General features: G+C 45.3%; 1 protein-coding gene across 1 annotated transcript; it reads right to left on the minus strand.

The window, feature by feature from the left end:
* Window positions 1-82: 82 nt before the first annotated feature.
* On the minus strand, window positions 83-5,032 carry H2AZ2 (H2A.Z variant histone 2). The gene is made up of 5 exons (XM_075601847.1): window positions 4,860-5,032; window positions 2,468-2,545; window positions 2,188-2,301; window positions 1,850-1,979; window positions 83-434 (listed from the first exon to the last, which is right to left on the minus strand). The coding sequence occupies exons 1-5, from the start codon at window positions 4,860-4,862 to the stop codon at window positions 373-375; spliced, it is 387 nt and encodes a 128-aa protein (XP_075457962.1). The 5' UTR covers window positions 4,863-5,032; the 3' UTR covers window positions 83-372.
* Between the last annotated feature and the right edge of the window lie 7,387 nt (window positions 5,033-12,419).

Below are 12,419 nucleotides of genomic sequence, written 5' to 3' on the forward strand. Positions count from 1 at the left end.
TTATCACTGACTGCAATTTGTTGTAACCCTTATGGCAGCTAAAAGGTAAAGAAAAAACTGAATTCATCACACAGAGACAATCTTATGTAAAAAATGGTTTATCAGTTCCATTTTTGTATAAAACACACGGGAGAAACCTAGCCAATCAACACACAGATTTCAGTCACATGACTCAAGGAACTTTTTTTGTGAAACTTTGAATCAAAAGAACATACAAAGGTTTTCTCTTATGTCTACGCTCTTGTGTCTATGTTCTTCCATTTAACTATTTATTTAAAAAAAGAAAATATAAACAAAACAAATTCCACATCCCCATTTTTTCTTCTGTCCAAGTTACAGTACAATGACAGTGAGGGCAGCAGTGCAGTCTTCTTATGCAGTTTTCTGCTGTCCCTTCTTTCCAATCAGAGACTTGTGGATATGCGGAATAACACCTACAAGGATTAAACAAGTGTTAAGTCCAGTAGCAAAGCAGATTAAGGTGATAGATGTCAGCCAGACAGTGACTGCATTAGGCATGTATTATACTAAGCGCAGGCCCGACATTGCGCGTGCACGCTTTTAGTGCCTATAGGCCAAACAATGACTCCCACGGTTAGAAGTCGTGGCCATGACGTCACAACGGCAGGCCGCACTGATCTACTGTCACGGCAGCCGCTCGAAAATACAAATTTCTTTGTATTGCCACCAAGCTGCCACACCACTGCTCTCTGCCGTGCGCTGGTAGTGAATACACTGTCATAGGAAGACAGGTATTTTTCAATTCCTTGTGTGCATGCGCTTAGTATATTACAAGCCTTAGAGATGTTGTATAAATCAAGGGGTAAGTGGCGATTGCAGAAGCCCCCCCTCTTTCCCGCGGCATCTAAATTAAATGCTGGGGGATTGCGTGAGGCCTCTTAAACATATCGCCATGGCAATGTGACCACGAGGCATCATTTGACGCCAAAGACGGGGCAGGCGCAGCTGGGAAAGTTTGCACACCCCTAGTATAAATAACCCTCTTGGCAGAGCAAGGCCTCGAAGGTCCACCTTCCACCATAAGGCTGAGGTCCCGTTGCACGCGTCCGCACGGCTGGCTTGCTTGCCGGCGGCGCGTGCAACTCGCTGTACCGCGATCTGCGGTCTACAGGCTGCTTTTCTTGGAGCGGGGGGGGCGTGGCCAAACGGGTCGGGGGGGGCGCGGCCATGACGGGAGGGGGCGCGGCCATGACGGAGGGGGGCGGGGTCCAAAACAAAGCAGGGCTCACAGCACTGCAGCAGCTCCACACACTAGCACACAATAGCTGGCTTGCCATTCGTTGAAGGGAGCCAGTCTATGATTGGCCCCTTCGCGTACCATGTGACGCGTTGCAGCAAGAGAACACCATTCTCTCGTGTCTCCTGCTGGCTACCGCGTCACAGCATGTAGCAAGTTAGAAGTGAGGAGGGACTGGGACCCGATCGTGAGTTCAAACAGGAATGGTAAGTTGAGCTCACGTCGCCGCCCGCGCACACGGGCGCAGCGGGTCCCAGCCCTAAGAGTGAACATTACACTTTAACTCCCTGTTTAAATTGACTTCGAGGCCCAGGTGTATCTAGACCATATTATTTCAGGATAGGGGTAGGTCTACTTCTCTGCAGTTTCCTATTGAAGTTAGTGCAGGACAGAAGAAAAAGCAGCTAAAAGACACAGGGAGTGAAGGATCAATGTAACTTCAAAAAATAAATAAAGCATAGGAACAACAATGCAACAGCTAGAGGCATGAGCACAGTATTTGCATAAACTGGTAGGTGTAGAATTCAAATAATTTCATAGGGAATGGCAGGTTTAATAGGAAGGGGATTAGAGTTGGGAAGGAGAATATACCTCCTCCTGCGATGGTGGCCTTGATGAGAGAGTCCAATTCTTCATCCCCGCGGATGGCTAGCTGCAAGTGACGAGGAGTGATACGCTTCACCTTCAGATCCTTGGAGGCATTTCCTGCCAGCTCCAGCACCTATGAGCAAGAGAAGGTGGAGTCATGCACCAATACCTCCTCAGGTGTAGCCACCTATCGTATTTAATACAACTAGTGCAGATCATGGATTTACACTGTGGGGCTTATCTAAAAAGAACAGAAATGTCCCACTCTGCAAACTCATACCTCCTGGTTGGTTTAATACCAAGATTACATCTGTTTCTTTTATCAAGACAGAACTGCATACCTCAGCAGTAAGGTATTCCAGAATCGCAGCACTGTAGACGGCTGCGGTAGCACCAACTCGCCCATGGCTTGTGGTACGGGTCTTCAAGTGTCTGTGGATACGGCCCACTGGAAACTAGAGCAGGGGCACAAGTGACAGGATCCAAGGTGAATACAGCAGAACGGTCAAATTCATCGCTATGGTCAAGCGAGAAAGCAAGTTTCCAATTGAACCCAGTACCTTGGCGTTATAAATGTAAAGGTCATTGGAGATCAAAGACAAAAGATTGTAAATGATTTACCTGCAGTCCTGCTCTTTGGGAGCGAGATACAGCTTTGGCCTTTGCCTTGCCGCTGTCTTTACCAGCCTTACCACCAGCCTGAAGAAGAAAAATTTCATCAATGGTAGCCAGACAAGGATTGTTCAAAGATATAGTGGCAGCTGGAAAAGCCTAAATTCAGCTCCATTAAATTCCCAAGCAGCTACAAAAATCTGCATTGCAAATTCAGGCCTTAATTTTCCTGTAAGGCATTTTAAGACTATCCTCTAGAAAAGGAATAAAATATAAATAAGCAGGTAATAAAGCTGCCAGCACATTGCTCAAGTTTCACAATATAAACAAGGCCCAATAATAAGTAGACACGTTGAAGAGGTGGTGGAGGAGACAGGTGTTGAAAGAAATTATAGTAAAGCACTTATGCACAATGGCATTCATTCAATATAACACAAACATGTTTGGTTACTGATGGCTTAAGTTGTACATGCTAAACATTTTACACTGGTTGCGCACAAGTAAAGTTACTGTATGGCTGGTATATATTTCCAACTAATTGTATGTATACATTAATCCATTGTGTGCAATGAAACATGTAAGATTAATAGAATGATCTGGTACTGCATAAGTTAACAAAATATCTTAAGATCCAAGTAAAACAAGTGGTTTGCTTTGGAGCAGGCTACATAGATAGGTTTTGATGCGATATCTTCTAATTCCCAGTATCTGCAGATATTGAACAGGCATGCATATTTCAGCTGCAGAATTAACATTTGCAGAAAATACACCACAAATTGGTGTGTGTAGTTTTGTATATTGTTTACGACCAGACGTGCCTGTTTGAATGCTGTAGATCAGTTTTCTTTCCATGGGAAGAGAACATAACTTGAGACACACGAGGGTGTTATGGAGCTTATGCTTCATTAGTGATGAGGCCAAGTTCAACTGCAAAGAGGTTGCAGTGCATCACATCACTGTATAGCAGAGTACATCTGCAACAGGTTCCTGGAGTACTTGTTACACTAGGTTTATTATGTGTTGAGGTGTTCAGCCAAGTTCACCAGGAATCGGGGAGGGTAGGAGTGTTTACTTTCTATTTAAAACAGTCCACTAGAGCAGCATGGGATTGTTAAATAGTAACATAGTATATGAGGTTGGAGGGAAAAAATGTCCAAGTTCAACCTGTGTTAAATTTAGACTACAGCTACTTATCCAATGTGTACTTATAGTATATTGATGCAGAGGAAGGCAAACAAAAATAAAGTGAAATCACCCAATGCTGTCTCATAAGGGGAACATTCCTTCCTGACTCCAAATAATGCATCAGATTTTGCTCCTCACTGTCAGGGAGACGGCAAAACGTGACACCTGGCACAGGAAAGGTCACTTCTAGTGATCTATATACAGACTACCACCCCATACAGGAAAATGTATTTAGTACTTTCCATTAGAACTAGGCTTTAAGCAGCAGACCTTTAGTGACACTTCCCATCTCTAATCAGGACAGACACGTGCAAGGATGCTATAAGTGACAGGGCGATAACGTCCAGGGCAGCACGATCTTGACCTAGATGTTTGAGCAGGGTGCACCCCGAGGCTAGACAGGATGGTAACCCAACCCCCTGCACTCCTCTGTTGCATGTCAACCGTCTAAAACACAAACTGAGCTTTGTGGATGAGACCAGACGCACAAAAAAGCAAACCGGGCATCTCTGCAAGATATGTGCGGATCCCAGGGAGGTTACATTGTAAGCGCGACTGGCCCGGGATCGCATTGCTCGATATGAATAATCAATGTGCGGGTTATTCCTCATGTCCGTACATAACAAGCCACATCTCACTAGCTTTGGCGCATCAGGTCACACACGGGCTGGCTCTGAACTAAAGGGTGTTTAACTCACGTCATTTGATTAGGTGGATTAGATACCCCGTAGGCTGCCATTTGATAAACCCCCACAAAAACATGTTACCCCCAATAACCTTCACCCGGGTACTTTGGATTTGTTCACCTCCTGTATGTCGTGGGGATGAGGAGAGAGAAAGGACCACGCTAGTGTCCTAAAGCTGTGGTATTATTTGGGATGCCATTATCTGAGGTGCCCCATCAGCCTGCCCGTGGGGTATTAGTGATATTTGCATATTATCTGGTCTCTTTCCCGCCCCCTGTGGTGTATTTGCAGAGTTATCTTGTTACAGAGAAGTCGGTGGATGATATCTTCCCGCTCTCTCGGCTCTGGGGTATTAGCGAGATGGTGTTACCCTTTGTATTTGCCGAGGTATCACCACCCACTTTCTCCTGTCCCGGGGATTTTAGTAGGGGGTAGGAAGTATGTGCAGTCTTGCCTCGGGGTAGTTCCCGCTCCGCCCCGGGGGGTGGGGGTATTTGAGGGCAGTAAATGACCCGGTCTGGGGAATTTACCATGTTCCAGAGCTCAACGCGTCGCCGAGGAAAGATTCGGATAACGTTGTCCCGTGTCTGTGATCCGATTTGGCGCCGGTACCGTCAGCTGCCCGAGCCCCGACGCGCACTCCCAGCCTCACACACACAATAACCCCCCTGCCCGTGAGGCCCGAGAGCGAGGACACGCCGCGACCAATCAATGCGCGCCTTCATGGTTTGAAACGGCGGATCATCCAATCCGCTCCCTCCTTGTTCCCGAGGTCCGCCATGGAGCCCCTCCCCCCTCACTTAACGGCTGTTTCCCTCCCTCGGCCACTTAGCTTTTTTGCACACGGCACGCAAGTAGGTGGGCGGGGTTACGGCGCGTCAGCGGGAGAAGATAGTCCAATGAGAAGTGAGCTAGCTCCGTGACGGACACATACAACAGCCAATTCAATCGAGAATGGCAGAGACGGCGGGAGAAGAGACGTGTTTGACAGCGCTGTTAGCCAACAGGATGAATGGCTTCTTTCCCCGGGGCGGGTTCATCTTCACTTTCCCGCCCTCAAGGTGGCTTGTTTGCTTTTAGAAGAAGGTAAAATGGCGGCTGAGTTGTGAGGGAAAAAGTGTGCCTAAAGCCTTCTGTCTGATATATTGTCCCCAAAAGCCCAAACAACCTGAATGTCACAACAATATAAGTACATACACATTTTTGGAGTTCTTAATGTATTGTATGTGGAGGTTTAAAATAAAAAATAAACATTTAATGTATGTTTACATTTATCAACAACTACAGTTGTCTTAATAGTAGTAAATGGTACACATCTCTATACATATCACAGTGGCTTTCAACACAACCCCCATTCTGCAGAGCTTATTGTACTCTACCTTATAACATTTGCTGTAGACAGTAAAATGTATTTATTTAAAGTTGCATTTTGCTATTTTATATACACCTATTTATACATATAACTTTATAAGAACTTTCACATAATTTGTGTATGTATGTGTATATATATTTTTATATGTATATATATATGAATAGGGAGCAGACATTAAAGCAATTGGCACGGAAACAAAAAATAAATGAACATAAAAAAACCTAATACTTTTGTCACGAATGCCACACCTGTGTTCATGTGACTTGTGTATGTAAATGGTGTCTAAATAGCCAGCTGGCACCACCGCAGGGCACTAAAAATGAGCAAGTCATCACACTATAACTCAATACGGTGCCACTACCACCACCAAGAATAATTTAAGGTCTACCATCAGGAGTCCTTGTACACCCCTGTAATAAACACAAAAACGTAAGGTAGCAAAATGTGTCAAAATGCGGTTATTAAAAATAAAAAATACAAGTACTAGGTTCAATTAGAGACCAAAGACAGTATTTACCACTTTTTATGTATTAAATGTAAAATGTAATATGTGCTTGTGGCAACTAAAAGAGAAAATATAGAGTGTATTCTGTATAACAATTGGTTACTGAATATTTTATTTTGAGAGTATGTATGAAAGGGTATGCCCCCAGAAAAGGCAAGTAAGTTACCACTATCCTACAGTATATGTAGGTGGTGAAGTCAATTATTAGCAAAAATACCATCAAAACGTTCTAATGTTTTGTGCCAGTGAATAATGGAAAATAACCAGCACTTGTATATAAGTAGTGTATAAAGGTTACCGTGGGTGACAGAAAAAATTGTTAAGACCCCCAAAACTTCTATTTTCCTCTCAACAAAATATGATAGGTAAGAGATTGTAAGAGCAGCCCCTCCTATACCTCAGATATATTACTGGTTGATATACAACTGGCACATCTAAACTATCTAGAGATTTGGAAGTTATTCATACTAGAAGTGGAAGTTATTCATACTAGAAGTGGAAGTTATTCATACTAGAAGTGGGATTTCTTTTACCAAATACAACACCAGTTTTGGATATCAGTGACCAAACAGGAGTAATAGTTTAAACGAAAAGAGAACAAAAAGCACGCTGAGATGCAGTATATAAATTGTATTTAAAAATGTCCGCTGAACTAGAGAGGGACCCCCGATACAGCTGTAATGATATGAGATGTATAGAATGTGAGGTGCTGTTTGGGGCAAGTGATCTTATAGCAACTGGAGGAGAAAAGAACCTCAATATGTAAGCACTCAGACGATAAACTAGGATGGTGTATGAGATAATTAAAATAATAATCTTTGTGGGAAAAACTGATAAAATAGTGGGCTTTAAAATAAACAGTACAATGGCGCCTGTGTGGAACCAGTGGGAGTGAAGGAACTCCGGTTAGGGAAATAAATCCCTCGGACAGTATCAATTATACACTGTGCCTAGGTGGATGGCTTAGATGGGCCACACCTAGGAATGCCTAGGAAACACAAAATACAAAAAGGGTATGAATATACACCCTGGATAAAACTACAAGTTCTCTAATGGGAACTCTGTTATACCCAGACAAGCTCTAGGCATTTTATCCAGGGTGTCTATTCATACCTTCCCACTGGTTCCACACAGGCGCCATTGTACTGTTTATTTTAAAGCCCACTATTTTATCAGTTGTTCCAGTAAAGATTATTATTTTAATTATCTCATACACCATCCAAGTTTAGCGTCTGAGTGCTTACATATTGGGGTTCTTTTCTCCTCCAGTTGCTATATTTAAAACATGAACATATCAAGAGTGAAAATACATAATAGTGAAACAAAATATAGCATGTTACAATATATTAAAACTTGCAACTAGCTGGAAATGGTGTGGGTAATGACCGGGAGATTTGGAGTAGATGATGCAGCTGGAGTAGATGATGTTGCAGGTCCGGACCCGTGGAGCTCCGTCAGCTGTATATTCCCCTCTCCTACCAATCCACCGCTACACCAATAGTAACTCACGTAGTAGTCCCTAGTGACCTCTGTGTTTCGCACTGCATGCTTCGTCAGGAGGTGATCGTTTGAAGGGCTTGTTTGAATAAATGTAATTTTTATTTTGAAGCACTGGTCAATCTCAATTAATTTTAAACGCAAAATGGGAAGAGACCTCGCTCAACTTATTATAATCATAATAATACAAATAATATAGTGATAGGTGTGTGCTACCTGGAAGAAGTGAGATATGCTGAAAGTGTACCAGCGGGTACACAGGGATGAAATCACAATAGTGGTGCACTCCACCAAACAATAGCATTGTAAATTATATATTAGTACAGGGGTACGCAAACTAGGGGGCGCAATATTTTCCTGGGAAGCGTTGGTTACAGAGGCCCTGCACTCTTCCCCAAGGCATGTAAATGAAATGCTGGGGATCGCGCGAGGCCTCTGCAACTTCCCTTACCTTGTCTTGTCTTTGGCGACACAACGCCATGGCAATGTGATGTGACGTGACCCCACAGCGTCATTTGATGCTGGAGACAAGGTAAGGAGGGGGGTGCGAGCAGGGGGGAGTGCAGACGGGGGCGTAGGGGGGGAAAGTTTGCACACCCCTGTATGAGTAGATAATAAAGCTTAGCTTTGAATTCTAAAAATTGCAAATTGGGCATATTATAAAGTAAATACAGAAAAAACATAGATAAGTAAACTGTAGTGCTCCTAAAATACAGTGGGATTAAAAGGGTAGTCACCCCATGGGGTGATCAGAACTGATGCGCTAGTTGTAATAACCTAGTTAAGCACATTGAGCCTTTTAAAAGTAAATATGAGCAGTGATGACCAGACTATCAATGAAGCTCAGTAGGAAAGGTATATCAATATTCTTAAAATCTTGGTATAGTTATAAATTGCAGCGATGTGGATACATATTAGGAGGGAGCAAATAGAACAATTCAAGGTATTGAGAATTAGTATGAACTGAACTCTATTGATATAGGCTTAATAGGGAGACTGAAAATCCAACTCAGAATTGTCTCAAATGTGCACAGCTGTAAGTGACAACAATGTGGGTGCATACATTGATAACCACAAGTAGGTAATAATGTTGGGGTTAGTTAGAACGCAACAGTGTAGTCAGTGTGAGGGAACAGATAGCAGTCTCCCAACAGAGAAGTGCGTTAATTGAATACTGCCCGTCTCCCACTTCATGCTTATTATCTGTTTTACACCAAATGAAACATGCACAGGACTAAAAGCTATATCCCCTCTATGATTCAGATGAATTGATATGAATCCTCTGATCATGAAATTTGATTATTAAGATTGTTGATACCCCTTATGTATAGCTTTAGGGTTGGCAGAATAACGTAATAGGTTAACTGCCTAATGCTTGTGCAGCTGTAGGGTGGAACACTGGAGGTGATCCTAATCACTCTTCTACATGTAAGGTAATCTATAGAAAAGATCAGATATCTATAAAAGTCACTTGAGCCCTGCGGGCTAGGGATGAGTAAAAGGAATCCCTATAAATAATTTTAAACTGAGAGCTCACTGTCCCTATTACTGAAAACCAGATCTAAACGCTGTAAACCAAATAGGCTAGTATAATGGAGTGGAACTAGCTGTAGCGATCAATCACTGCAAAGCAAGACAGGTGTTGTAACAGACAGCTGATACACCGTTCGCAGGAGCTATGAAATATGCCCGCCTGGGATGAACACAGCTGGACAAGTGGAGCCGGCACCGACCCAACATACGTTTCGCTGTGCGTCACAGCTTCTTCTGGGGTAGGCGTATAGCGTCTCAGACGGCCCCTTTGTAATGTACTGCTTGTTTTGGCAACCGGAGACAATAAAGAATAAAAACGAAATAACTGATGCACTGTGTTAATGAACGTTAGGGTCTTAAAAGCCATTTGCAAGTTTTTGACGGTTTGTTGGTCATTATCAGTATTCAAAAATATATAAATTCTTTATTGTTCATTTATTATTTATTCAGTGATAACAGTGATCACCCTATAAATTTAGTTAGTATTTAATAGATCAAAGTTTTGTTTTACCAATTGAATGGCACTTTTAGTATTGTTCACTAGACTTAGGATTGCTGAGCATATAGAGTGTAATAAATGCAGCAACGTATTTAAAGAAAAGGTGTACTGTATAAATGAAGACATCATTAAACCCATTAGGGGACAGTGTATAGAGCTGTCCTGGAACTAGATTCCATATTCCTCTGTCTTCCCCTTTAGTTATGGGATTCATTTCTCCCTTCTTTAGTTGCCTGTCAGTTTCCCCTGTCCCAGCAGCAACGCTGTATGTAAAATGCAACATTATTGCAACATGTCGTTTACACAGCCTGTGTTGGTTGCCTGCAGCTCATATTCTCCTAGCTGAGAGTGGGCTATTCCTACCCCCCTGTCCTTGCTGACAGTTAGTATAGTCCCACTTCCTATCTAGTGTGACCCTTACTCCTCATTTCCTTTTGACCCTGGACTCTGAGTGAGTAACTGCCTGCTATCACCCCAGCAAGGCCTTTTTGTTTTACACTGTCTCATTATTGATACACTGCACAGCAGACAGAGAAGCCCTCTCTCCCCACACTCCATCTACAAGCACCTATCTCCCTGTGTTTTCCCTCAATAAAACCAAGAAAGAGAAAAGGACTTGTCTGTGCTTTGGAAGAGGTGAGACACGAGTTAAGCTACCTGGAGTCATTCACACACCATTCGTGACCCTGGCTTCAGGATAGTAAAACAAAGACCTGTGTTGGGGAATCACACAGCAGCTACTACTCAAAGACTTTATGCTATTCAGAATAGTCCCTGCACACAAGGCAGCAGCTTTGCAAACAGACTGTACACACAAACCTAACTGCCTTTTTCTCTGTCTGAGTCCACCCGCTGCTCAGCCCCACAGTGAGGAGCCTACGGACACCTGTAAGTACAGCTACCCCAACGCTGCACGCTGCAGGACACCGCTCGGCACCATCTGAGACAGACGCCCTACGCTGACAAGGTAAAAGACTGCACGCCACACGCACTGGCAAAAGGCCTACACACACCTACAGCATGGCAGAACTCAGAGCCTCACCAGACATCACGCAGGAAAGCGATCTCTCAGACACAGAGACCGCCGCGCAACTGCAACAGGCGCAGGCAGGCGCAAGGCCTAAACGGACAGTCACACTGACACAAAAGGCCCGCGAAAAATATGAGAGCGACATTGAAGCGCACCGCGCTAAATTAGAGTTGGCCTGGGAAACAACCACACTGGGAATACGCAATGTCACTAGTATTGGCAACTATGCGCAGCAGCTCGAGCAGGCAATAACGCAATTAAGGACTGATCACTCGCGTTATCAAGAGCTATCAGAGGCATACGTTACTTACCTGACCAGGGCCAACACCAGCGAAAGCCTGCAAGAAAGAGACTTACAGAGCAACATTGACCTGGCACGACACAGCCGCGTACGTACCACTATCACGGAGGCTGAGAGTAGGAGAAAGGACCTTTTGCTGGAAACCGCATCGCAGCGCTCAAGCACATCCAGACACTCATCAAGGTCAGCAAGATCAGCGCAGTCTAACGCGTCCAGCGCAAGCACAAACGCTACCAAGGCGAGAGCCGCTGCAGAGGCCGCACGTGCCCGGGCCGAATATGGTCGGAGAGAGGCAGCCGTAAGGGCAGAAAAGGCGCGCATAGAAGAGGAGGAGCAGGTCGCCGCCGCCGCCTCCGCTGCCAATGCCGCCGCCGCTGCTACCGCCGCCGCTGCCAATGCCGCCGCCGCTGCTACCGCCGCCGCTGCCAATGCCGCCGCCGCTGCTACCACCGCCGCTGCCAATGCCGCCGCCGCGGCTACCACCGCCGCTGCCAATGCACGTAGAAAGGCCGAATTAGACGCGGATCTAGAGGCTCTAAGCAAAGAAGAAGACGCCGCTGCCGCCATAGCCCAAGCCGAAGTCCTAGAAGCAGCTGCGAGACAGGACGGCGGGGAGCTACCCTACAGACGGATTGCCTCAGAGGATCCAGCCCAACGCACTGAAGACTATGTAAGGAGCCTCTTCAGTGTAAACACCAGCGCACCATCTCAACACGGAGGGAGCGACACCACAGACAACGAAGACTCGCTAGGACCACGAGGAGAAGACGCTGCTCCGTCAATGGCACACGCTGCCTGGGATAGCCACAGCCGCAACAGTGATCCACACGCCAGAGCGCACACGGATGCACCACAACAGGCTCGTAATCCAGGTACACCCACGCGGGAGAAAACAGCCCCTCACACTGGCCAGCAGCCATCACGCGTCCACGCCAAGGAAGAGGCGACCGCACAGACCGTCCCAGCAACTACCTCAGAACGGGGCAAACGCGCCGACGTCTCAGGTCTGACAGACATAGCCAAGTACATGATCCGGCGCGACTTGGTGCACGCAGGACTCATCAGCTTCGACGACCGCCCTGAGAACTACCGGACGTGGAAGTTCACGTTCAAAGACGCAATCGACAGCTTGGACTTCTCAGCAAGGGAAGAGCTCAACCTGTTAGTTAAGTTCTTGGGGAACGTATCCAGGGAGCAAGCGCAGAGACTTCGGACGGCAAACGCACATCAACCCCAAGTAGGTCTGGACCTAGTGTGGGAAAGGCTAGAAGAGACCTATGGCAGCCCTGAAGCAGTCGAGGATTCACTCTTCAAAAGAATCGAGAGCTTCCCCAAGATCACGAATAAAGACTA

Source organism: Ascaphus truei, chromosome 5 (assembly GCF_040206685.1).
Source record: "Ascaphus truei isolate aAscTru1 chromosome 5, aAscTru1.hap1, whole genome shotgun sequence".
Taxonomy (NCBI): Eukaryota; Metazoa; Chordata; class Amphibia; order Anura; family Ascaphidae; genus Ascaphus; species Ascaphus truei.